Source organism: Lygodium microphyllum, chromosome 26 (assembly GCF_053477565.2).
Source record: "Lygodium microphyllum isolate KBCC chromosome 26, Lygodium_microphyllum_v1.1.10, whole genome shotgun sequence".
In the NCBI taxonomy this organism is placed as follows: domain Eukaryota; kingdom Viridiplantae; phylum Streptophyta; class Polypodiopsida; order Schizaeales; family Lygodiaceae; genus Lygodium; species Lygodium microphyllum.
The window spans coordinates 83,486,413-83,513,623 of NC_141160.1; the positions used below are offsets into that span (position 1 = coordinate 83,486,413).

Consider the following 27,211-nt stretch of genomic DNA (forward strand, 5'->3'; position numbering starts at 1 on the left):
TCCCTGCAGTCATTGATATGTGGATAGAGCGACAGCATGTCTTGTCTAATCACTATCCTTTGATCTTGGAAATGACACACCGACCTGTCCATGCCTATAAGGCTCTCCTGGCTCGTTTGCCTCTTCCTTTCAATCAATCCTTTCTCCTGCAAAATCAGTTTCTGGAATGTATTCAACAAATAATTGATTCCTTTCTACTAGGGTCCTATTAGAAGGGACAAAAGCATGGTTTGTTTTTAGGGATAATCATAGCAATCAGAAACATCAGAAACGTTTAGAAACGAAACGTTAAAAACGTGTTTCGTAAGTTTCTTTCAAGAGGGGGTAAAATAAGAAACACAGGTTTTTTTATATAGGGATTTTTAATAGTTTTGACTAGGAAAAGAGGTTCTAAACCTCTATGGAACTCTCTCTTAAATAAAGAATCGCCAATTGAGCTTGAGTGATAATAGAGTCAATTGAGAATAATACATTACATATCCATGATCCATTATTAACTTGTCACTTATGTCAAAGTTAGCCTTTGGACAAGCTATACTATGGTTTAGAACTCAAACATTATGATTCATACATATCATACAAAAAAATTTAAAATTAACATGTAAATAGCCTATCTACAATATGGGCTCAGTCAAGTTGCAATATCATGATTCTCATTTCAAGACAATTTGACAAAATGTCAAAATTGAGAATGAATCATAATATATCATAAATAACTCATAAATGAGACTAAAAGTCTATAATATTTAACTCTCAAGATAAGAATAGATACTAGATTGACAAAGTCCAATAACTTTATAATTTAAAAAAAGAAAAAAACAATCACTCATCCAAAATCTTCAGCTCTCACAAGTCATTACACATCATTATCATCATGTTTAACATTGCCTAATAGTTTTTGTTAAAAAAACAATGTTTTGGGTTCCAACTCACCCCCAAAAAAAGACAAAAAAAAGCCCATGTTTTTTACTCTCAAAAACGTTTCATACTTTAAGAAACGTTTCGTAAGTTTCAAATTCAAAGAAACTTGTTTCTTAGCTGCTATGGGGATAATGCGCATATATTATCCCGACAGTATGGTATTCAGCATGCTTCCATTTTAAGCGTTGAATTGCTGCATGCACAATCTTTGTTGGCCCATTCATTGTCTCTATGTCACTTGGGGGATACTACATTGATGACTTGCTTACATGCATTGAATGGTTGAAAGACCGAGTTCAATCTTTACAGGAAGAGGAATATGCTAAATACAAATTGTTGTTTAGAGTGGAAGCTTTGCATGATAACAACTGTCAATCTCACTAGTTCTTTGCTCGATTACATCAGAAATATGCCCGGGAAAATATTGTGCATTTGAAGAATGAGCAAGCTGCTATGGTGACAGATCTTGTCTCCATCATTCACATGTGTGTAGATTTTTATAAATCATTTTATGGGCCTCAAGAGATTCTTTCTGACATTGTACACTCTGCTCGCAGATACATTTGTGATTTGGTTAGTAATCAAGTTCAGCCAGAATGGATAGCCTTAATGGAGGCTGATATTTTAGAGGATGAAGTGGAAGAGGTACTGTTCCATTTGCCTAAAAGGAAAAGCCCCAGTTGGGATGGGCTTCCTAATGAGTTGTTTTCAACTAATGTTGAGCAACTTAAGGATCCGTTGACTCGTCTATGTCAGCAAGTTTGGAATTTCGATGTCATGCCTTCACACTGGAAGATTGCAATCATTCGATTATTGCCCAAGGTTCCCTCTCTTACTTCTTTGAAACAATGGAGACCCATTTCTGTTATGGGCTCTTTATACAAAATCTTCTAAAAAATCATTGCTAACAGGTTGCAGAAAGTTTTTCCGCATTTTGTTCATCCATGCCAATATGGTTTCATTGAGGGTTGGAATATAATGCATAACATTTTGAATGTTCAAATGGGGATTGACTTTGCAAAAGCTTCAGGCCAATAGAGGTAGTTATGCTTCAACTTGATATTGAAAAGGTATATGATCATGTAAGCTGGTCTTTTTTGAGGCAGCTAAAGTTCACCATGGGTTTTGGGCCACATATTGTACTTAATGGAGGGATCACTAATGAAATTACCTTATCTCGCTCTCTCCGGCAATGCTACCTCTCAGTCCTTTGTTGTTTGCTTTAGCTACTCACCCGATGCTTTCTTCGTTGGATAAGTTGGTCAATCAAGGTGAGATTGTTGGTTTGTCTCTTTTCAGTGGGGCCCAACTTGTGTATCAATCTTTGGCAGATGATTCCTTTATGTTTCTTAAGACTGATCGCTCAAATGTTAATCGGGCAATGGTCGCCTGGAAACTTTTTGCTATGGCATCGAAACTTCATATTAATGCTTAGAAATCCACTCTGCTCTCTTGTACCAAAAATGATTTGCAAGCTTTGGGCTGGAATGGTATTGTGATTCCTAAGGGGAATATAACCAAACACTTGGGTTATCTTATCAGTGTGGAGGTAGCTCCTCATGCCTTGTTGGATTGGATGACATCCCGTATTCATGATCGGTTTTTGTACTAGAAGTCTCAAGACTGGCCTCTCCATGTGAAACCATATTCCAACCCTCAATGAAACCATATTGGCATGATTTCGTTTTTCTTGTCACTGCTTCCTTGGACTAAGAAGTCCCTATTGGAATCGGTTCAACCTATCCGATTCATGTTATGGAAGAAGAAAGAAAATTACCTGGGTCAAGTGTGGATTTCATGGCAGCACGTGACTACTACTAAAAGGATGAGGAGAGCAGCTCTTTTGGATGTAAATATTCATATGGCTGCTTTGAGGTTAGCTCTTCTGCAGGCACTTTGTGTACAGACTTATCCCTGGACAGATATAGCAAAATTTTTTATAGAAAAGATTGCTATTTTTTCTTGGGGTAAAAGGCCCTTGGGCCTGCTTGTGTATAGTGACCGCCCATTTTCTTTATTTATATATACATATGAGATAGTGCAATAAGGCTGTCATATCATTCTTGACAGCACCTACATTGTGTGTGCTCTTCTCTCTCGCATCTTCCTCTTCTCCTTCTCCACTGCCATTGCATCCCCTTCAACTGGTATCAGAGCTTTATCATCTGGAGCGCGATTTGGCCTTCCACTCGAGGTTAGAGACTGTCTTCCTCAATCACATTTAGCTCAGCAAGAACTTGGAGCAGGGCAACCATGGCTTCTTCTACTTAGGTCTGTCCGTATGCTTCCATTACTTCTCTGCTTGCACTAGCCTTGAATAGGCTTAGTATGCCACTTGTGGGGGCTTCTTTGAGCACATTTGGTGCCCCCCCCATATGCCCCATAACTGTCAGCACAGGCAGCAGCAAATCCAACAGCAGCAGGCGTGATTGCGCCTATTTGGGCTGCTGCCTCCCCCTGTTAGATCTCCTCACTTCCACGCTTCTCGTCAGCTTGACAATGGCCTTTGGCACGTTGGCAATGATTGCTAACCACCCTGGAATTCATCCTTTGGATTTGAGCTCCATTTTGACATGTTGAGCTTCAGCCCTTGACTGTAAGAACAGGGCAGATTGCTGTTATACTTTCAGGACAGCATGTTTTGTTATGCCTATGGCTTGTATTATGCTACGGGGATGCTATTATTGTGCCTGGACCTTATGTGGATGCTTTGACCTTGATAGCTCATTTTTCACAGGGTTTATGGCTGTATACAGTTCTGGACAGCAAGCATTTACAGGGGAGTTTATGCCTAATGCCTACGGCTATGGTTTGGGAGCTTCATGATGTACCCATGTATGTGGAGTATGCCACATGTTGCCTATGCCTTGGATATTGATTTGATCTTGGATTGAGCCGTGTTTAGCTTAGTTTTTGGACAGTTATTTGCTAATAGACACTCCAGGGCTGAAGCTATTTTGCTTCCAGTTTGGTTATGCCTACTGCGTACAGGGTGCTCCCGGCTACTTGGCTTGACCTCTTGATGTATTTAGATGATGCCACATTTATGTTTATGCTCTCGGAATCATTTTGAACCAAGATTAGAGCTCAATTTATGGTTTCACTATCATTTTTTATTTGCAGCTGGCATGCTACTTGAGACAGTTCATGTTACATATCACTTGGGTGATTCTTGTATGACCCTCTTTGGGATTCATGTCTGAGATGGATGCTTTTGGTCTCGGCTGTAGGATGGCAGATATTTGGGCTTCGTCTTGACTTTCATTGCAGTATTCCTTTGAGCAGTTTGACATTTGGTGGGTTTATCCCTTAGCAACTTGGGTGCTATTTGGCCTTTTGATGCTCCAATGATTTTCTTGGATCTTGGATGTTTGGTGGATGCAGATACATATTGAGCAGCGATTGCTCCATTCTTCTTTGGCAGTTGGATATTGAGCTTTGATTGCTCCTTGGTGTTTGGATTTGTTGTAGGATACCTGGTTGATTAGTGGACTTTACAGTGCTTGGGCTACAATTATGGCTTTCTTGCTCCTTTGTTATCTAGCTTCTATGCTAGTTGGGCTACTATTGCCCGTCCATGTTAGAGAGTTGATTCTATGTATGCTTACTTGTCTATGCACATGGTCTACTGTTGTATACCTTACAGGGCCACTTGTATGGATGATGTTGTATAGGTATTTGGACTTCTCCTATACCTATACAACATCATCCATACAAGTGGCTCTGTAGGTCATGGAAGGTTTGTCGTGGTTGCTTGGTTTTGGCCAGAGGTTCTAGAGATGGTTCTCATTACCCAGTGCATGTCTCCATGTGGAAGATTCTATGGTTGTAGTTACAAGGATACCACATGCATTGTTATGGCATTATCACCTAGGCCATATGCACCACAGAGAGATGGACCTATTGTCTTGTATGGGCTTCTTGCTGCCTCCTTTGTCACATGCAGATCTTGATGCTTGCCCTGATTATTCTTATGGTCCTTGCAGAGCCCCTTTGACTCATGACGATCATGAGAGGCCTGATCCTCTAGATCTTGTCCATTATGCAGTGTATGTACCTATGCCTCCCCACTCACTTGGTGGAGCATTGTACTTTAAGACCTTCGTGGATCATGCTACCCAACGTGTTTGGGCTTTTCCTCTGATACGGATTGAGGATGCTGCAATTATGCTTGACAGGTTTATGGATTCTACTGGTTACAGGCCTAGGTGCTTGCAAATGGATTATGAGAGTCATGCTATCTCTGCCAGCTTTCAATCCTATTGTCAGCATTCTGGCATTGATTTCCTATGCCCGCAGTATTACGGGAGTGCTCATGGCATGTGCCTAACTCTACAGGCAAAGGTTGCTTCTATGCTTACCACAACTGGGTTAACTTATGGCTTTTGGGCTAAGGCCCTTTTGACGGCAGTCTACTTACTTAGTAGGACGCTCTGTCTGACTTTGGATGGTATTACACCACACAAGGCATGGAGTGGCATGAGACCCTCCTATGATTACTTGAGGATGTTTGGCTGCCAGGCATTTGTATGTATGTCAAATATGCCTATGTCACGTAAATGTATCCTCTTTAGTTATGGAGATGGTAACTTCCAGGCTTACAGGTTATATGATTTGGATGTCCAACAGGTTATACGCAGCCGTCATGTTGTCATTTATGAGATATAGATATCTCTCAAGCCTCTTGATGCGTGTTCAGTGCGCTTTATGGTTGATGCTACGGCCGTATGTCAGCCTTCCGCTTCACTGAGGCTGCATACTATCTTGAGACCCCGTCTGACATGTGTCCGGGATACTAGCCCTTCTTCTATGATTGACCTTGGAAAATCTTTGTGCTCTCAGCTGTCTCCTATGCGCCACGCTGATGCTATGCACTACTCTGATGCTTGTGCATTACAGCCTTGCACTCATGAGTTATGCTTGCTTCATGAGAAGCATTCTTGGACTGCTCCACTGTATGGAGCTATGGGATCGCTTGTCTCTTGGATGTCATGGACTTGGGGATGCTTCACTCTTCTACAAAGGTTCCCAATGCTTATTGCACAACTTGCTTTTCCGATTGGACGTTGGGTGAGATGTTATGATTCCTCACCTTATCTCTTTCCCTTTTTCTTTGTTTTTTCACTCCCTGGTCCATTGGCCTTTTAGTGGGAGGTTGTTGGGGTAAAAGGCCCTTGGGCCTGCCTGTGTATAGTGACCGCCCATATTCTTTATTCATATATATATGAGATAGTGCAATAAGGCTGTCATATCATTCTTGACAGGACGCCGTGTCTGACTTTGAATGGTATTACACCACACGAGGCATGAAGTGGCATGAGACCCTCCTATGATTACTTGAGGATGTTTGGCTGCCAGGCATTTGTATGTATGCCAGATATGCCTATGTCACACAGATGTATCCTCCTTGGTATGGAGATGGTAACTTTTAGGCTTACAGGTTATATGATTTGGATGCCCAACAAGTTATACGCAACTATCATATTGTCTTTTATGAGATGTAGACATCTCTCAAGCCTCTTGATGCGCGTTCAGTGCGCTTTATGGTTGATACTACAGCCATATGTCAGTCTTCCGCTTCGCTGAGGCCGCATACTATCTTGAGACCTCGTCTAACATGTGTCCGAGATGCTGGCCCTTCTTCTATGATTGACTTTGGACAGTCTATGTGCTCTCAGCAATCTTCTATGCCCCACGCTGATGCTATGCGCTACTCTGATACTTATGCATTACAACCTTGCACTCATGAGTTGTGCTTGCTTCATGAGAAGCATTCTTGGACTGCTCCCCAGTATGGAGATGTGGGATCGCTTGTCTTCTAGATGTCATGGACTTGGAGATGCTTCACTCTTCTACAGAGATTCCCGATGCTTATTACACAGCTCGCTTTCCGATTGGGCATTGGGTGAGATGTCATGATTCCTCACCTTGTCTCTTTTCCTTTTTCTTTGTTTTTTCACTCCCTGGCCCATTGGCTTTTTAGTGGGAGTTTGTTGGGGTAAAAGGCCATTGGGCCTGCCTGTGTATAGTAACCACCCATATTCTTTATTTATATATATATGAGATAGTGCAATAAGACTATCATATCATTCTTGACAACACCTACATTGTGTGTGCTCTTCTCTCCCGCATCTTCCTCTTCTCCTTCTCCACTGCCATTGTATCCCCTTCATTTCTCATGGTAGCACAGTTATTCATGCTTCTTGGTGGCATGTGCTTAACTCCACAAGATCTATTAAGGTCTCCCAGTCTTTTCTCCTTTCCCATATGATCGCATCTTAGCAAGCGATGTTACATTTTGTGGTTTAGCGTACCCCAGATTTTCACGAGGAGGAGAATTCCTTGCTAAGTGAGGTACTAGCCTCCTCCAGGTTGTTGGATTGGCTTGATAAAGATCTACAGAGAGATAAGTTTAACCGGATGGCTTGTTTGGGGTTACAGACAGTCCAAGATGGTGTCATTCCCCCTAGGTAGGGCAGTGTTTATTCCTTTCGACGTATTCATCAGCACTTTCGGGTGCTTAGAGGATATCTTGTTATTTGGACAGCCATACAGGACAGAATTATGAGCTACTATCCTTTGCATGCATGACAACTTTTGTCTCCCTGGCGTGATTGGATGTTTGTGATTCCTGATGATTTCGAGAAAAGGTTAGCCAACCAGATATATCATCAGATGGTAGAGGCCAAGAGATGGGTCACGGATAAGGCAAATAAAGTATGGCATATTCGGGAAAGCAAAAAGAAGTGGTAGAATAGATTCATCTAGCTCTAGAAATCTAAGGTTCCATATCAAGGAAAAGTGTTTATGTGGAGGCTACTTATTAACACTCTTCCTATTGGGAATGTGCTACGTGCTCGTAAGATCTTTGTTAGGCGATGTATATTCTGTACTACATGTGATGAGACAGTGCTTCATCTTTTTGTCTCCTGCCCTGTTGCAAGATAGATTTGGCGTTTTATTTTGCGTGTCTGGTCCTTGTTGACTTGACACCGGATATCAGCTCGTTCATGGATCTTGGGGAAGATGACCTCCATGACCTCTTTGAGTTCAGATTATTCTTGCCTTGCTGATGTTGTAGGGTATTACTTACTCGTATATTAGGTAATCAACATGAGGATACACTAGTGATTCTACAACTAGATTATACTTATGTAGTCCATTCTTGGTTATGGTACATTCATTATGCCACCTCTTCTTTTCTTAGCAAGTTCACACCTAATGATCGCATGCCCATATGTTGTTATACTTTCATTTTAGTCTTTTATCATGTTGTAGATGTAGTTCTTTTGTGGAAAAGAAAAAGAAAAAGATTTCATCCATATCTCTTTGTGCTCAAGTCTCCATTGCTTTTATGTGTATGCTCTTAGTTCTTCACCTCTCTCCCCTCTAATTTTTTTCATAGTATTAGAGCTATCCCACAGATATGCGAAGCTTGATTGAAGGCTGAGGTAAAGGCATTGGAGCATGAAAGTAAACAAGCAAGCAGTGGGCAAGAAGCTCTTCTACCTTGCTTGATTTGCCTTGGATTATAGCCATAGCAGGCTCTCAAGGGTGTCAAGGCTGTAGTCTCTGATTGCAATGAAACTTGGTGAGTAAAAAGAATAGTGAATATATTGCAAATTAACCCTTATGGGGTTTATCATGGTCATTTTTGGCATCTCAGATCATTTGGGCCTTCATTTTGGTGGTTCTTCCTGATATTGCTGCTCCCTAGCTGGATACTATTCGCTCCACACCAGCCGTACTTTCAATGTGACATTTCTGTGTTAAGAGTCAATGTAGACTTCATGTCTGTTATTTTCAATGTTGACCTGATGGTCTGATGTAAATATTTACTACTTAATTCAATTATCTTCACGACAAAAAGAAAGAAAGAGAGGAGAGACATGAAAGCATATGTCTATTGAAAGGAACACACATGAAAGCATGTGTCTATTTAAATCCCATTGTTGAGCTCCTTGTAGAGCCTAATATTTTAGTCAGTTCAGAGCCGGAGTATGAGCTAGTTAAAGAATAGGTGCATTGTTGAGCTCCTTGTAAAGCCTAACAAAGAAGGATAACAGGGTCTAGTCATATTGGCTGCAGTTATTTGCTTGTCCCTTGGTTGTCATTCGGTCCATCTTTCTAGGTGATTATTCATCAGCTGCTCCTGATGCTTGCTTTGATCTAAAAGTTTTTTATGAAAGAGATATATTTAGAGCTGGTTTTCCTTCTCTAAATGCAGAACGTAAAGGTATAATTGAGACTCCTAGCCACAAGAGAGAGCCTCTTACACACTAATCCAAATCCAGAATAGGAAACAGACTATGAATAGGAGAGTTGAAATTGAGTTGGAAACACACACACACACACACTCATTCACTCACTCACACACACTAGGTATGAAGGCTGAGAACATATACGCATGTGCATGTGTGGACATTTGCAAAACTGGGTGACGACAAGAATTAGCATGGCAACACATGTGCAACCCTACCTTGTGTTTGATAGGATTCTCATCTATATGACATTTCAATGCATCAAACAAAGTACAAGTGACACAACCAACGTGACACATTAAACATAGAAGCAGATGTGCAACCCTTCTTTGTGTTTGATAGGATTCTCTTCCAGATGACACTTGAATGCATGAAACTAAGTACATACGTCTTTTAGAGTACAGGTTCTACTATTGTCAAGTATAACAATTATGTTTAATATCATCCCTAACATGACACAGTGTTCATGCACCTTTGCAGCATAGATTTTTATTGACCCATACTAATGCAATAAGAAATAGGAAGAATTGGCAACAGTGTTCACAAACCTCCCACAAATACAAAGAATCAGCAAATGAAAACTCCCGGCGAAAAAGGACCATCAACATCCTAAATGCAAATATGAAGCTCCCTCCACCAAGCTCATCTGCAAAAAGTAAAACTTTCAATGACTCAATTCATTATCATATTCAATGCAAATACTGGAGACACTTATTTTTATCAAATAAATATTTCTCATTCTCGTCCTATCTGCATGTTTAGTTTCTGATTTACCATTATTCAAAGCATCTTAATTCCAAACATGTATGCAACACTAATGAATTCACTATGGCACTTCTTTTTCCAAATGACAGTTTTTTGAGGGAGAGTCTCCTGCACATCCCCCGCAACCCCAACAAAAACCAAAAAAAAGCAGAAGAAAAAAATCTCCTCTGAATGTTCTTAAGATCACCCTGGACTCTATCATATCTATCTCTGAGGGTATCCTCTATCCAAATCCAGGAAGCGTTTGTGATGTGATGCTGATCTGAAAAACAGCAGCCTGTCTGCATCTAGCTGTCCAACTATGATCCTGGAATCAAGCTTACATCTGCAGCATTGTCCGACAGTCCACTAAAGCCCTGAGTGCATGAGTCTGAATCGTCCCAGGATCATGGATTAAAATGACAAATGAAATGCGTCCAAAACATCCTAGTAGCCATGAGATGGTCCTCTATTGGTGAGGTAGGCAACTGCACCCCAAGTCACTTCCATCTGCCCCTGACCACCTCTAAACGCTATTGAAATTCAAAAAGACACTCCAGTAAACCTCATGGGCTGACAGATAATCTCACAAAACAATGTCTCTGGATCTCCTCTGTTGCTCTGCATCTTGAACACAGTACTGGAACTTTGCCATAGCCAAGGCCCAAGCAAAGCCCTGACCACCAAAATCCTACAAACAAAACTACAGATATCTTCTAAGGTGAAGAGCTGTCATCTGATCTCATCTGCGGAATGAGGAACAGCTGCATAGTACCCTGTTTGTATCACTGAGTGGCCTGCCACTGGAAAGGTCCAGGTCATAGCCATCTGTATCCTCCTCCCTAGCTTGGTTAGACATTCAGAAGCTACCCCAACAATGGGTCTCTCCAACCCAATCTCTTGGATCCCAACCTAGTCTCTTGAGTCTTAAGGGGTCTTTTCTGATAGATCCATAATCTTCAAACCTGCCTTTGAGATGACTCAGGAACCCGGGACACCATACCAACTTATGTCTCTATGAGCCCAAGTAGACTTGCATGTCTATCTCCTATCTGATCAGCCTCCTGTGCAAAATGAAGGTGAAAGGTCACTCCTCTTAAGTGACCATAACCATAAGTGGAATGTCCCATCTAGTAAACCATCACATCTTACATGACCATCAGTCTAATCTTGAGCAATTATGAGGGTTGGCCTTGCAGCTAAATCAGGCATAGTGCATCCCCCTTTAAAGCCTCCCATAGTGCATCCTCCCTTAAGCCTTTAAAGCCTCCAGCTGGTATACCAAGGTCAGCTTTGTGAAGGCTTGCCACTCCCACACCATCATCTCTAAAGAAAATCTACACCAAGTCAGTCTCACCTCTCAATGAATACATAGATTGTTAAGGAGAAAGGTTGCCTCCTATTCTCCTCAACAGGCTAAGTGGGGATGTTAGAAAGAGAACAAAGAGATTGTTCTCTGAGCTTTCAAGATGGCTGCAGCAAAGTTTTCCTAAAAATCCCTGTCCAACTATATAGCACGGATGCATTAAAGAATAGTGAATGTCGGAGTGTGATGTCCACCAAAGATGGATCCCGAGTGTTGTAACCATCAGTTTGAGTTGTCGGAGTGTAGAGAAGATGAAAATGCTGATCACCAGAGGCTGTGGAGCACTAGGCAACCACAAAGGTGATGGAAGATGATGTAGGCAGCAGCCCAAACTGTAAAATGCAGCTGTGGAAGGAGTCACTAGAGAGAAAAACCTGAGACCATGTGCTGGGGAAGCAAATGCAAGCAGCAACAAGTGTTGGAGGAGCTGGCGATGGCAAGAGGACACCAAACATAGCAGAGAGGTGGCAGTAGTCACGAAGGCTAGACAGCCACTGAGTGGAAGGTTGATGGCTGAAATCTACACATGGAAGTGAGAAACCTGCACACAAGGATAGATCTGAATATGGGCAGCTTGTCTCTTTATAGACAAAGAACGATCCTCTGAAATTAGGGTTTTGCATATGGGACATAGAAACTCTCTAGAACCGCTCCTTGCCTAATGAAACTTTTGGTAATTTATTGTCTTAGGGCTGTTTTAAAGAGCTAATCAATATGTATTGAATTTTTAGCTCAACAAGGACTCTTTGTAGACCTAAAGATTGCAATGTGTATTGAGATAGATAATTTAGCAAGACAATACTTGATAGCAAATGTAGCTGACCTTGATGATTAAATGTACATATATGTTATGTCGATCTCCACCTTTTACTTTCATAAATATGTACATATGTAATGTGTTGGACTATTGATCAGTATTTACCACAAGTTGCCAAAAGAGCATAGGCATAATGGCTGTAGATGAAAAAGATGAAGCCAAAGAGAGGACAACAGAGGGAAAAAATTAAAAAAACAGAACATGTTCTTGTGGATGAAAAGTTCAATAGACCATGAGAGAGAAAGTTGTGAGAAAGCTGTAGGGTTTGCTAAGAGAAACACAAACGTGTACTACAATGACCAAATTTCAGAAACTCAGAGAATGAATGATACATGCTCCACCAAATTTCTACTCATGTCTCCTTTCTGTGGAGGCACTATGTCCAGATTCCTAGGAGCAGACCATGAAGTTGGCTACTACTTTCGAAAGATGAAAGAAGCACAAGAAAGTTGAACAAGCTAGCCAATGTGCTGACTCTTCCGAGGAGACATATCTTGTGAGGAGTCGCAACAGCTATAGGAGGAGATCACGTGTTTCAAGTGCAAGCAAAAGGGTCATGAGGCATTATGAGTGTCATCATTTAAGGTGGCCAAACACAAGTTTGATGGGTGGGTTAGTACATGACAGCCAAAATCAATTGAGATTGAAAGTTCATAGCAATCCAGATTGTAACATAAACTTCCAAATCTGAGGTTGTGGCTATGGTGCGCATTGAAACCGAAAATTCTTGGAGTTAGAGAGGAGCGTTTGAGGGTTTCTTTCCAAGATGTCCCTTTGCACATATACCCATAATTGTCGGTACGAAAAGTACGGTACAGTACGGTACGATACGATAAAATATGGTATTAAATGGTACCTTAAGATTTTATAAGGTACGGTACGATATTAGTACGAAAAAAAATTAACTTCATTATTTTGAACTAAAGATGATAGAACAGATGTTAAGAGTCTAAATAGCAATGCTATTGGAGTATATAAGATGAATACTTGAGAGTAACACGCCAAAACCTCTATGGCATATGCCGCATGCGCAACAGGTGCTACAACTTACAAGTACATACATAGGAGTGGATACATCATACATGAATGATCATACAAATAAGAGGCATGTATGCTTGAGAGAGAGAAGGTTGAGAGAGAGAGAGAGAGATGAAATGACATGAGATGCTTTATTAACGTCTACAAGAGGCCAAAATGACCTGTGAGACCAACAATTACCAAACAAACCACCAAAGGTTTTGGTAAAAGATTTATGAATTTTGTTATGGTTTTCTTTGGCATTGCTAAGGCTAAAGCAGATACCGATGGTACATTCACTAATTCGTGTACTCTTAGAAGGTACATTAGGCCAAGCTATCCTCTGGCCTAGTTTTATTAGCAATGTGTACTAATGCTTTGGGTTGGGTGGTGCAAAATGAGCTGTGAACAAAGGTAAAATCAATAGGATTAAGCTACTTGATGATTCTTAAATGGTGCTGAATTTATTTATTGATGACACTAACATATTGTGAAAAATGATGGGACATCAATTAGAAACGTTTGGAACTGCCTGAATACCTTATGTATGGCCTTTGGCTCTAGGATAAATCATAACAAAACATGTATGAGGAGTCTAATCAAGCTTCCACCCCCTTTCTTGGTTGATCGATCAAGGCTACAAAATCACCACCACCACCACAACAACAACAGTCAACAACCCAAACCACCACCAACAACAACAGCCACGAATTCGTACGGTACGGTACAGTACGAACCGTATAGTACGAACCAATTCGTACTACGTACGAGTGCAACTATGCATATACCCACGGGCAATGGGGACCATCAACATGCAAATGACATGAAATAGAAGGTGTTTGAGCAAAGCTTTTTTTTTTTCCCAAATAAAATGTGGCTGATTATATTACTAAAATTTTTTTATTACAATGGAGTACTCATGCTCAACGGACTAGCTGGAGTTGATGAAAGTCACAAGTACATTATGTATACAAGCCTCTTAAGGCGGTCTGGGGGGGATGGGGGCAAGAAGCCATGGAGGGGGGGGTGTATCGCCATCTGAGGCTGCTTGCCTGCATCATGAGAAACAAGTCCTGGCCGCCCCAAGTGCGCATGAAATGACATCGTAGCTCCTGACGACCCCTGGACTCACCCTGCACTTGATCCTATCGGCTGCGGAGGGAGTGGATGATGGAGGTCCAGATCCTTGCTAAGGTCACCTATACTGAAAGTCTCTCTCCGCCAAAAGCCTCCTGACACCGCCCCTTCTAGATATGCCAACCAGTAAGACTCCCTATGATCTCCCATACCTCAGACTGGTCTGCTGTGGACTCTAGTACCTCGCGGATGGGTAGAACCTCCAAATTGACCACTGCACACGACCATGCCTTGATAATGAATATAGTATCTTGCATCCCGGCCTCATATAGAAGGTGATGGCCATGGCTGACCGCTTGCCAGCAAAAAGCTTCCCATGAGATACATCCAAGGCTAGGTGCTATACCACGAAGAATGCAGCATGCTCCTCTCCACACGAGCTGCGCCGCCTCACATGCCCAAAGGCAGTGCTTTGACATTTCCAGAGGCTGCTGTGTGCAGCGCTTACAGCCTCCCTCCTTCTGCATCTGGTCAAGCCAGCTTCCCACCACCAAGCCTCCATGTGCCACCAACCGTAGAAAATATGATACTCTCCTCAGCCTCCAGCTATCCCATAGGCGGCGCCAGAAAGTTCACCGGAAAGGCTCCGTGATGCTTTGCTCCGCCCAGTGCCTGCTACGTGACGGCGCCCAATCCATATCCTCCTGTGTCAGTACGTGTCTGCCAATCTTGGTGGTGTACTCCAGGAAACTCGGTGGCTTCTCGGCGACCGCAATGGCCGGCCATAGCCATTCTCCCGGATCCCACTCTAGCTTATCAAGTGGTCTGCCCTCCTAGATCCAGAGGCGCCACTTTCCGAGCTTCTGCCAAAAGACAAAAGGGTCCAGCCACCATGTCTTTCCCTGAAGGCCAATCACCCAGATCCTCTTCCGTGAAAGAACAGCTATCTCCTCATCTTCCTGCCCTTTGTCAAGAGCCAAACACCCCCCCTCCTGTACAGTGAAGAAGGTCCCAGGTGGAGCACCACCCACTCTACCTACCACCTATAGGGAGATGCCTGCTGGTGAGAACCTAGCGGCCCATACCTCCCCGGGCTCTATCGGCTTTTGTATTGGGGGAGCAAGCCACTCTATAGGTATTGCTACGTCTATCTCCCTTTACCTCAACTCCACTCCTCTCTGGCAGCTTGATACTTACTACAGCACCTCCTTGTCCACCATCTTGTACACCTCCCACCATGTCCTGATGGTACGCGCCGGGCCAGCCTCCCAACCAACCCACTGGATATGGGGGCGCTCGCCAATCTGCGCCCCTTCCTGATCCCTGACCTGGGGGTTCCAGATCATCAGCTGACGGTCTATCTCCTCCTAGCAGCCTGGGGGGCTTTGGATTAGGGCCTTACGGAGGCCCTGCCACACGCGAAGCAAGCTATGTAGGAAAGCTGATCTGGGGAGGGTGATCTGAGCTGAAGTGAAGATCCATCTCAGGGATGACCTCTACTCACCGCCAAGCCTCGGTCTACAATCCTAAAGACCCTCCACCAATAGGACCTTCCAGGTCTGCCCTCTCGATGGAGGCTACGGATAACTAGCTTGCCCAGAAGGGCCATACTCTGATACTCGGAGTCTATGATCCCAAGCCTTCCCTCTAACCGATGCCGTATGATGGTCGCCCACGCCACCATGGCTCTAAAATCCCTGGAGCTGTCTGACCCGGACCAAAGGAAGTTTCGCACTAGGCAGCGAAGCTACACTACCCAAGATGAGAAGAAGCACTAACACAAGGCGATGTACCAGGCCGTTCCTAGGAGGACCTGATTAACCACCAGGGAAAGCAACATCACAGGGAAACGAAAAACGATGCATTTTTTCCCAAAAACACCCTTCGCACAAGTGCTCAGGAGGTTTCTCCAGTAGAGGTAATCCATCTAGCATCTACGTATACTACAAGAGCATCAAGTTGCCAAAGTTCACATGCCCTATCTTGGCATGCCATAACTTTACATGTATCATAGCAGGAGTAAGAGTGGATGCCAAATACACTGACAGATCAACTGAAAGAGCATCCAACTCATATAACCCATTACATAAAGTGCATGTCAAGACCAAAGCCATGTGTTCTTTGTCTCTCACCATGCATCTATCATCATCAAATGTGACCTACAATCCACAATGTGCCAAAGAAGAAATAGAGAGCAAATTCTTCTTTATGCTTGGCACAAATAGAACATCCTGTACGTGAAGAATAGAGCCATCAATGGCTATGAGCACAATCTCCCAATACCTCAAACAGGGTATGATACATTGTTGACACACTGTATAGACTTGCCAACTAGAGCAGCACTAACAGAAGCAAATAAATCTCTGCAAGATGTAATATGCCTAGAAGCACCACTGTCAAAAAACCAAGTGCATACATCCTCGGTAGAGCTAAATGCTCGATCAGCCCAAGAAGTGTCATAACTACGTGTGTAAAAACAATAGTCCATGTCTGCAACAAAGAACACACACTCGGTAGCAATAGAAGGAGCATCAAAAATAGACATTCTTGACTTCTTTTTCTTCTCCTTGGCAATGCGCTTTCTGCATTCAGTGATGTAGTGGCCTGGCTTCTTGCAATAATGGCATTTTCCCTTTTCGACTTGTGTGTCCCCTTGTTTTTTACTTTCCTATGATGTGCCAAAAGTCCTAGAACTCTGCAGAGCATTTTTCACTTGGCTGCCTTTGCCCTTCTGTCTAGCCATAAAAGCCTGCTCAAAGGCTATAGCATCTACACCACTATTTCTTGGTGTTTGCTCCTCCTCTAGAAACAAACTCACTAGCTGAAAACAAGTGATTGGCTATGCCGCAATCCTCACGGTGAGGTTTAAGGCCGTATGAAAAGCCAAGTACGAAGGAGGTAATGAGTTTAAAGTGATAGATATCATCTATGCATCCGAAAAGTACTCATCAACATTCATGAGTTGCTCTCACAAGTCCTCAATTTTGTTCAAGTGATCCTGAATAGAATCACCTTCATCCATTTTCAATGTCTCTAGCTCTTTCTTTAATAAAGAGATGTGAGTCTCATTCTTGCCTACAAACATCTGCTCCAAAGTTAGCCAAGCTTCTCGTAAAGAAGCTGCTGAATGAATGTTGGGGATGATTGATTGTTGAACTACCAATGCAATCAGCGACAAAGCCTGTGCATCCCATGTATCCCATGCTTTTTGAGTTGTTGTTCTCCGGGGAAGTGGCTAAAGTGGAGCAAGCTGAGGTGCCCGTTGTGCACGTCCTCCTAGAGGAGTAGCTGGAGTCACAACACCAGATCTAGCTTCTTCTCCACTGACATAATCCCAAAGATTTTTTGCCCACAAGTACATTCTTCATCATGAAGGACCAAAGTGAACAGTTATTTCCATCCAATCTGTCCTCCTTGGATACATAGGTGAAGACATCTCCTCCCTAATTTGCCATGATTATCAATTACCAAGAAAATGCAAAAGAGCAATGTCGAAGCGGAACCAAATTGGAAATCTGAAAATTTCCAGAAATTGCAAGATATAACTTTCTACAATTAGTATACGGAGGTGCACTCTGTCAAAATTGTCTATAATGCACGCAATCCAACGTGCAATTAGTGTTCAGCAACACTGTACCAACAAAATCCCCAAAATTTCTTGCCTCAAATTTTTTCAAAACGGTCTTTCTCTGACTGTAACTGCCGTGCGTATGCCAATGTCCTCAAAAAACATGAAAGCCCAAATTTTTTTTTATGAATGTGTCAAAAAAATTTTGCATCCAATGTATCCCATACACGTTTCTAAATGTTGTGCCTGTTGTGTAGGAACCCCTGCTTCCAAAAATTTATGCTCGAATTAAAAAATTAAAAAAACGTTTACCATAGAAATCACGGGTTGAGTGCCGCGAATTTGTCAAGCATGTGTTACGCAGGTACGGTCAGGTACAAGTGGTGCTTTAGTCGGGATGAGCTGGCGGGACGGACATTAAGCAAGCACATGTTTAGCAGGGCACAACAGGTGATGAACGGCACAACAAACGTCTGGCGAGCACTGGCGGGGCTTGCAGCAGCTGACAGGCGACATGGCAGCTACAGGCTGATGTGGCATTTGGCGAGGCACGGCAAGCACAAGGGCACAGTCGACGAGCGAGGGGAAGGCGTCAAGCGGGCCAAAAGAGGCAAGCGTCTAATGTTAGATGGATGGGCTTACGCTGGCGGCACCTCCAACAAACTGGCAGAAAGTACTAAAAACGTGACACAAGACGAATAAAAGGGGATAAACGTCTGAGGTCTAGGTAGCAAGAGCTAGAGGAGCTAACGCGCAGAACACTGGCCACTACTACAGGTCGTGCTAAACCTTGGGCAAGGTTAAGCTGAGGAGAACCGCGAAGCTGAGCTGAACAGAGCTGAGCTGAGCAGAGCCACTACTGCTCTGATACCAAAAGTGAGAGAGGACGGCAGGATTGAAGCTCAGCATAGAAAACAGTAAACAGACTAAGAGTGAAGCACGACACCATGCAATAGCTGAAAGATTGTAGGATGCAAGTACAAAGTACAACCCTTAAATCTTAGGGTTGTGGGGGATGTTGACACCCGAACACGGTAAGTGCCCATATGTGTGTGTCATAAGCACATACGAAATAATACCGTAAGTCTGGGGAAAAAAACCTCTCCTACCGAGAGTAAAAGGTTTCCCAGTGTCCTATTGATCACCGACACTGCTATGTGAGCGTAGACGTAAGTGAGACAGGTGAAATACCCAACAAAAACTACGGGGCATGCAAGTACGCTTTGCCGCAAGTCTGGACGGCGAACACCAGTTCCCCATGGTGGTCCTCGGCCGAGGACCATAAGGGTGATAGATGCTCTAGGTGATACTATCAATGCATCTATCAGCCATGCTAAGAGTCATAACTCTATACACTGGTAGAAACGGGCCTCCTGTGCTAGGGGCCACTCAGTCAAATCCTTCGAAGCTCTCCACTACTGTGGAGGGGCTCGGAACATATGCTCAAGTATGGGACCTTGGCACCAGCCTACCACTTAATGTCCAACGTGCAACCAGGCCACTGCTATGCAAACAGTGCTAGTCCTTCTTCTCCCATCCACTGGGAGAAGTGGTCCACCACCTAGCTCTTCAACTCCTCCTCTATCTGTCGTCGTCCAATCCCTTGAGTGAGAGGACTGAAGAAAAAAAGTGTAGTTTGGTCCATCCAATGGTGCTAGTAGATGGACCTTGCCCCTCCTTGACTTGCAAACCACGAAGATCCCCACCTCTAGAGGTAGTGGGAACTCTCCCCGCTCCGCAACTCTTAGGTAGGACCATGGGGCACTACGGAATAACTCCTATAGCAACAGTTGTGCATGTCTCGGAAAAGTGTGACGGGCGGCAGGGGCAGAGGAGCTGGTGGTTGTGTGGGAGGGAGAAAACTGCTGGTGGGAGGAGGATGTAGGCGCGTGTGGCTCATCACCTCTTGTGGGAGGAGGAGAGGTGGGTCTGGAGGGGATCACCTGAACCAAGTGCGGATAAGGGGGGGTGCTCGATGGGGGGGGGGGGGCGCGCTGCAAAGTGCTTTGCCGAGGGGACGTCGCTCCCCTCCTGCTCTCTGCTATCGAGGTTGCATCTGAGGAGCTGGCTGTGGCCCCCCTACCGTCTCCCTCTCTGTCATCTCTAGACCCGTGTGAAGCCGTCAACGTCCACTTACGGGACTATCAACAGAGCCGCCTTGGCTCCGAAACGCATACAATCTGCTTCCCGATGCCCAAAGTCGTGTCAATGTAGGCACTGCCTTGGTTGCCAAGTCACAATGACCTACTCCCTAAAGGAGTGACCTCTTGCCTCGATCTCCATGAACTTTAGTATACTCTTTGTGTCTTTCACGGCCACTCGTACCTTTGGGACTCCTGCAGCTGTCACTGCATCCACGAAGGAGGCAGGAAGAACTGTGCTGAAGAGCCATCCAAAGTCCTCCACTAACTGGCGGTACTCTACCGCCAGTCCGAGAAATAGTAAGGTGACTGGGTGTCTGAAAAATCTATTGTGGAGTGCAAATGTCTCCACTGTGAAGCCGCTATACCAAGGAACCATGTAGATAACCCCCTTCGTGGAGGCATAGGGCGAGCTCTCCACTAACTCACGAGTTGCATCTGCAGAGGTGAGCCATGAAGATCCCTCGGCCCATGATGACTACCTCCACAATCTGCACCGTGCCAATGCGCAGCGTGGAGTGGAGCCAACCTTGCAACAGCTGGGCCCTCGATGGGGAGTGTCCTACAACCTAACCAAAGTCATAGAACATTGTCAACATGAAAAAGAGGTGTGTACGTTGGAGGTAGGATTCTCTAGTCCACATTTGCAGGTATCTTTTCAAAGCAAACGTCCACTAGATGTGAAGGTAGTTTTCTGACTTTGTAGTTTCAAATTTGCGGTTAAAAGGCTTCTTTGTGGTATTTGGTCATTCGTGGATGACTGCGGCCCTAGCCTTTATAGTTGCTCGGACAAGTGCAAGCACAAGAGTTGCTTTCTCGACGTGACTTAATGGTCATGGTAGATATTTGTGGTGGCAATGACAAATACTGGAGAGTGAAGACACTTCTAGGGGGAAGGAACAGTGAGTCCCACTTCTTATGGGCTAGATACTTGTAGCCTTCTTCAAGAGGTTAGTTATACATGACTGCAGTATCATTGAGAACAACCCTAGTTCTAGTGGGAAGAATGTAGTGCAACCAAATAACATGGAATGTAATGGCATGTCATGTAGCTGCCAATGGTATTATGTGTGCACTGTGATCATTAGATCTTGTGTGCAAGAAGGATTGAAAGTGCACAGAGGATTCAAGCCGTCACACGTGTATAGTTGGGCAAGGTTGGCCATTAATTAATTAAAGTGGCCATTATTTAAACAGAGTATGGCAACTCATTAATTGGTTCATAGCAATTGAGTCAGGGTCAGCACAGGTCACAAGCCTATGTCTAGCAATAGCTGACCATCACAAGGAGTTTGTGAAGATCATGAGCAGCAAAGTGTCAAACAAACACTAGGAAGCAATCCTCACCAATGAACTAGTGTTTATGGATCAAGATGAGCAAGAGAGCTCAAGGGGGAGATCAAGACTCAAACAAACACGACGAAGGTTCATCAAGAAAGGCTGCAAAGGTTCACAAACGGCTGATCAAGATTATTTGAGGGACTTCCCTAAAATAGGCAAGGACATGCTCTGCAGCAGATTTAGGGTGCAAGAGGGTGCTGCACAACACAAAGGGGTACAGCATAGTGCAATTACATTGTCTGCACGGCCCATACCTTGTAAACATCCATATTACTATTGTAATCCATGATTAGAGGATCCTTTTCACCTTTGAGTTTTCTTATCATTTTCTTGAGTTGTGTGTTTAGGATCTAGTATCTTACAGTTTTCTTTCACTTTTGGAACTTTAGCCTTTTCTACACTGTTGAAAGGCTCCAATAGATGCTAAAGCATTAGCCTGATCCTTTATCCACGAGTAAGGAATAATATGACAATAAACTCGTTTTGTAGTTGCTGATGCCAAGGATAAAGGTCTAGCTGATGCTGCAAACTCCAATCAGTGAGTTTGACCTCTGGATCATGTGGAGAGACCAGTTCAAAAGGTCTGATTAGGTCCTCGATTTTCCTTCAATCGGCCTATAATGCATGCCCAATCCATAACAACTACAGCAGGTGAGAAAGGAGATCACATAAGCTTAATCATCCACCATAGATTCCTTTATTTGCAATGAAAGCTCTTCTTGGTTCTGGCATGGCCACCTACTCCAATCGACAATTCCAAGGCACATAGAATTTGCATGCTAAGTTGGCTTTTGCATCCATTTCAGATGCACTGGTATCTTTTTTCAAAACCACCTCCCAAGGGGACAGAACCTAGTTTTCAAATGCTGAAGAAGACATTCATGCACATGGTAGCAAGTAATCGTGACCAAAGCTGTCTTTGCTCAATAAATTCAACTAACAAGGAACTTTTCTTGAAAACATGTGATAATAGACATTCAAGATATTAAGACCATCCTGTAGCTTTGGAGAGCTCAGTTTATTTACTGTCAGAAATCGTATACCTTTCTTTTGCAAGGTTATCTTTCAAAATATCTCAATGGCCATAGAGACAAAAGCATTGATGCCCACTTTTCTTGATATGTTAAATGGAATTGCATCTAAAGGCATATTCCACCCCAAAAGGTATCCAAGATGACGAATAAGATGACCACAACAAGGAATTTCACCAGGCCACATAAAGTGATGCCATTGCTGTTCGGACACAAACACAGACACTGACAGCTGTACCAACACAAGAAATAAAAAATTTACACACACACAAGAAACTATGCCCATCACTCTCCCTATCTATGTATCAATGAGTAGCATACGTACGCCGATTTTATAGAGTTGTTAAAAACAATGTCTAAGGAAGAGTTTCATACAGAGAGCTTGTACTGACCCAGATGTTTATGCAGCTTTGGATCAATAACCTGCAGAACCAGTCCAAGGTTTGCAAGCTGCTTTTGAACTCCTACAGCTTGTTCTGTACACCTAAAATTTTCCCGCTTCATTGAAGAGAGAGAATCAACTAAGCACTGTCAGATAGCCTTCCCAAATCTAAGCCCAAACACCAAAACATTCGACTATTCTGTTTTTCTTTAAAAGCAAAAGCATGCTGTATATTGAAAGGTTAAATGCTAGGTCTTTAAATAATATCTTTTCAAACAATAGGTATTACTTAAAAGAAGCAAAATATGCAAACATGAATAGTCAAGCAAAAAAAACAGTTAGCTTAATGTATCATTTGGCAAAAATTGCAGTCAGAATCTATGATATCCAGAAACAATCATATCTACTTCATAAGTTTTTGCGTACATTTTACCATGCTACTAAACGCATCACAATGTCTCTAGCAACGGACAAGGTTGTCTTTGTACGTAGTACAGACTGATCTGTATGGTACGATTCGTACGATACGTTACCGTACGTATCCGTACAATTTAGTACAAAAAAATCGGCACTTTTTGGCCACTCTTCTTTAAGTCTACAACTTTCTTTTTTTCTTTCTCCTTTCTTTTTTTTCTCCTTTCTTTTTTATTTCTCCCCCAAGCCTCTCTCTCTCTCTCTCTCTCTCTCTCTCTCTCTCTCTCTCTTTTTGTAATGGAAGTTATATTTATCAAGTACTAAACAACAAAAAAGTTACAAAAGTCATGGCAATGACGCAGAGGAAATTGCCATATGCCAGGGAAGTAAGTCCTCCCGAGGGAGTAAGTCAGAGTGCCGAATGAGATCTATCTGCCAATGCAAGAGACCTTTAAGCCTAGCAATATGTCCCTGAACATTAGAGGCTGAATCAAAAAGAAAAGCATTCCGAATGGTCCAATTGTGCCAACAGGCCTAGTATCGAAGAAAGTGAAACAAAATATTCATATGCAACTGTGCCGGTGTGGGGTATTTGGGCCGCACAAGAACCCAATCAAAAGGGCTTAGCGAGAAACCAACCACTGCTCACCAAACCGCTGACAAGTGTGACCAGATTTTCTTAGCAAGAGGGCAAGAAATAAATCAATGACGGGCCGATTCCACACCAGTAGTGCAAAAGAAGCAATTGCCATTGGAGATTCGATGCTTGGAAAGGGCTGAAGCAAGAGGAAGACCACCAATCATCACCCTCCAAAGAAAAACCTTGCATTTGAAAGGTGTCTTGTTCAACCAGCCCTCCATCACTGTTACCTTCCACCATGACTGAGATTTACGCAATCCCCATACAGTATTAGCTTTCACCATGACTGAGATTTACGCAATCCCCATACTGTTACCTTCCACCATGACTGAGACTTACGCAATCCCCATACAGTATTAGCTTTAGTAACTCTTTATTCAGAAGATGATACACCTAGTTAGCTGAAGCCTTTTCCAAATTCAGCCGGCCTGCAAGGTCCCAGTCCTACCAGGGACGATCTGAAGCAAGGGCATGAAAGGGTTGTCTGCTCTGGAGCACCATCAAAAGCTGTCCCCATAAATCACGGTATCCCCGAGGGATCTTGAAAAGCCTCCTGGCTGTATGAAACGAGATCAACACATTGCGACTGGCAAGGGTGGCATCTGCAACTAAAGTCAAGCCCAAACGTGCCATGCGGTTAAATTTAGGTCTGATCTCATGTTTGCCTTCCCAAGAAAGAAATCCCGAGGCTGCCAACAATTCCAGTTGAAAAGAGCTAGTAACTAAGCGGTCCTCCGCTGGATGCCACTGAGCCTTTTGGAGAACCAATTTCCAGGAACGTACTAAATGAGCAAGCAGGGATGAAGAAGGACTAGAAAACCGAGAGTCTGCATTAAGAACATGCCACCAGGAGCTAAGCACATGGCACGAAAGAGAGACCAATGGAGTGCGAGCATATGAGTTTCGGCATCCAAAATAGCCCCACCACCCATGCGTTTGGGGGTACATGCATGCGACCAAGAAATCCATAAAATGCCTGCATGCAAGGACTCCTTCTTCTATAACATTAAAAGAATGTACTGAGTAAGAGCATTCAATGTAGTAGTAGTCCAAGGCAGCAATGGCAAGAAATATGTGAGCATTGGCAACATAATTGTTTGAGCCACTTTGAGGTGAACATGGAAGGGCCAAGCCTGTGACTTCCAATACAAAATCTTAGCTGCCAGTTTCTGTGAAATCCACTCTAGTAGTTGCTTTGGCCGAACATCAACACCCAAAGGATACCCAAGATGCCTGACAATGGTGCCACGGGGAACAACCATTCCTTGCCAGTCCAATGACTGCAAATCTGACTTTGTGCAACTGAGAATGGCTGATTTCAAAGCATTGATATGAAGACTAGAAGCATGACCAAAGAGAGTCCAAACATCTAATGCTTTGCGAAGATTATCCTTGTCCGCACGCAAAATCATAAAGCTGTCATTAGCCAAAGATTAACTAATGAAGTGCTGTCCAAAAGGAAGAGACAATCCAGCCAACTGAGTAGAAGCTGCCATATAAGATAACATCGAAAGAACCGGATGAGTCGCAAGGGCAAAAAAGAGAGGACTCAATGGGCAACCCTGTCTCACAGAGTGTGCAAGGACAAATGGCTCGGTAACACCACCATTCAGCATAACTCGCAAAGAAGCCGCAGCACTAATGGTGTAGATCAAATGAGACATCCGAGTACCAAAGCCCATAGTAGACATAAGTTCTGCAATGAAAGACCAGTCCAAATAATCAAAAGCCTTTTCCAGGTCCAATTGAATCAATACCACCTCCTGATTAGAGTGCTTTGCATAGTCAATAGCCATTTGCACATTCAAGACATTATGCAGAATGTTTCGGCCCTTAATGAAACCATATTTAAGAGGATGCACAATGGCAGGAAGATGCTTATGGAGCCGATTCGCCATTACTTTAGAAAAGATTTTATACATCGAACCCATCAAAGAAATTGGTCACCAATGTTTCAACATAGACGGCGAAGGAACTTTTAGAAGCAGTTTGATAAGACCTTCTTTCCATGAGGAAGGCATGAACCCCGTTTCCCAGACCTGCTGAAACATAGCCGTCAATGGTTTCACCAGTTGGGTAGCAAAAACCTCAAAGAATTCATTGGTAAGACCATCCCAACCGGGACTTTTATCCTTGGGCAAGTGTAACAGAACATCCATAACCTCTGCCTCACTAATATCTGTCATCAAAGTAGTTTCATGTCATGAGGAACCTGATTGCGGACCAAATCATAGAAAACTGAGTGGGCATGAGTAATTGGGTCAGAAGGTGAAGGAGTAGAACCAAGAAGGTTTAGGAAATAATTCCTACACATATGCACAATAGTCTAAGGATCAGTGACCACTTGATCTTCCGCATCCTAGAGTCTAGTCATATTCTCCCGAGCAGGAGATGCATGGAGAGCTCGAAAGAACTTATGAGTCTCACAAGCATTGTCTTGCAAATTCTCAGTCAAATTTTGCAATTTGGCCTACTGATAAGATTTCAACTGGAATTCTTTAATAAGATCAGCTAAACGCATAGCCAATGGTAGCAGAAACACATTATATGGAGTCTCCACCAGTAAAGAACGAATGAAAGCCAGTAAATCCTCCGCTGCTTGTCGCCGCCGCCGACAAAGAGAGGCATGATGGATCCCATACTGCCGAACAACCCGTTGCACATTAGAGAGCAATCGTTCAAAAGAAGCATTGCCCTCAGAGGAGAAGTCCAATAAAAATCTATCAATCAATTGCTGCATATAACCCTGAAAGATTGAATGCTTCAAATAAGACGAGTTGAAACGCAAAGGGAGTCTGTCCAAAAATTGCTTAAAAGGTGCAATGGGTTGTGCAAGCATCTCAAGCTGAAGAGGAAAATGGTCCAACAAGGCATATTGCTGCAACACTTTCATTTCCAGCATCTCAGGAACAAAAGCATCATCTTGCATGATGTACATGTGGTCCAACCGCGACCATATAGTTGCATACTGCGCAGAATGAAAAGTAAACCCTGTAGAATAAGGGTGTAGCCATCACCAAAGATCTTGCTTAAGTACGGCAAGAGCAAACGCATTCCACACACGGCTTTCTGGAGCGTGCATCACCGAATGCTCTGATGTGGACTGTGAAGAATCAACACACATATTAAAATCCCCCATCAAAAAACCGTGTCTGCCAAGTGACAAGGCGGTCTGCAAAGTATTCCAAAGAACTCGGCGGGATAAAGAGTCATTTGGAGCATAGACGCCAAGTAACCATAAGATCTCTCCTTCAAATAAAACTTCAATCACCACAAAACGACCATGTATATCATTTTTAATAAGAACAGGCTGATATTTCTCCTGTACAATCATAAGCACACCAGAATAATCCATGGCATGTGTCCCTCCATAAAACAAGCGAAACCCATGGCAATCCACAACTTTTCCTGCTTCGTCGTGACTCTTGTGCTCAACAGCACACAAGACATCCCACTAATTCTCATGCAATAAACTCCATATGGCATGTTGC

The 27,211-nt window shown here is 43.3% G+C and overlaps 1 protein-coding gene across 1 annotated transcript in view; it reads right to left on the minus strand.

Moving 5' to 3' along the window:
- Window positions 1-27,211, minus strand: part of LOC148013475 (rab GTPase-activating protein 22-like) — a 136,083-nt gene that overhangs the window by 27,719 nt on the left and 81,153 nt on the right. Inside the window, exons 8-9 of the mRNA XM_087668614.1 lie at window positions 22,677-22,782; window positions 9,731-9,828 (exon numbers count right to left, since the gene is read on the minus strand). Of these exons, the coding sequence (XP_087524740.1) occupies window positions 9,731-9,828; window positions 22,677-22,782 (204 nt within the window). The remainder of the gene's footprint in view (window positions 1-9,730; window positions 9,829-22,676; window positions 22,783-27,211) is intronic.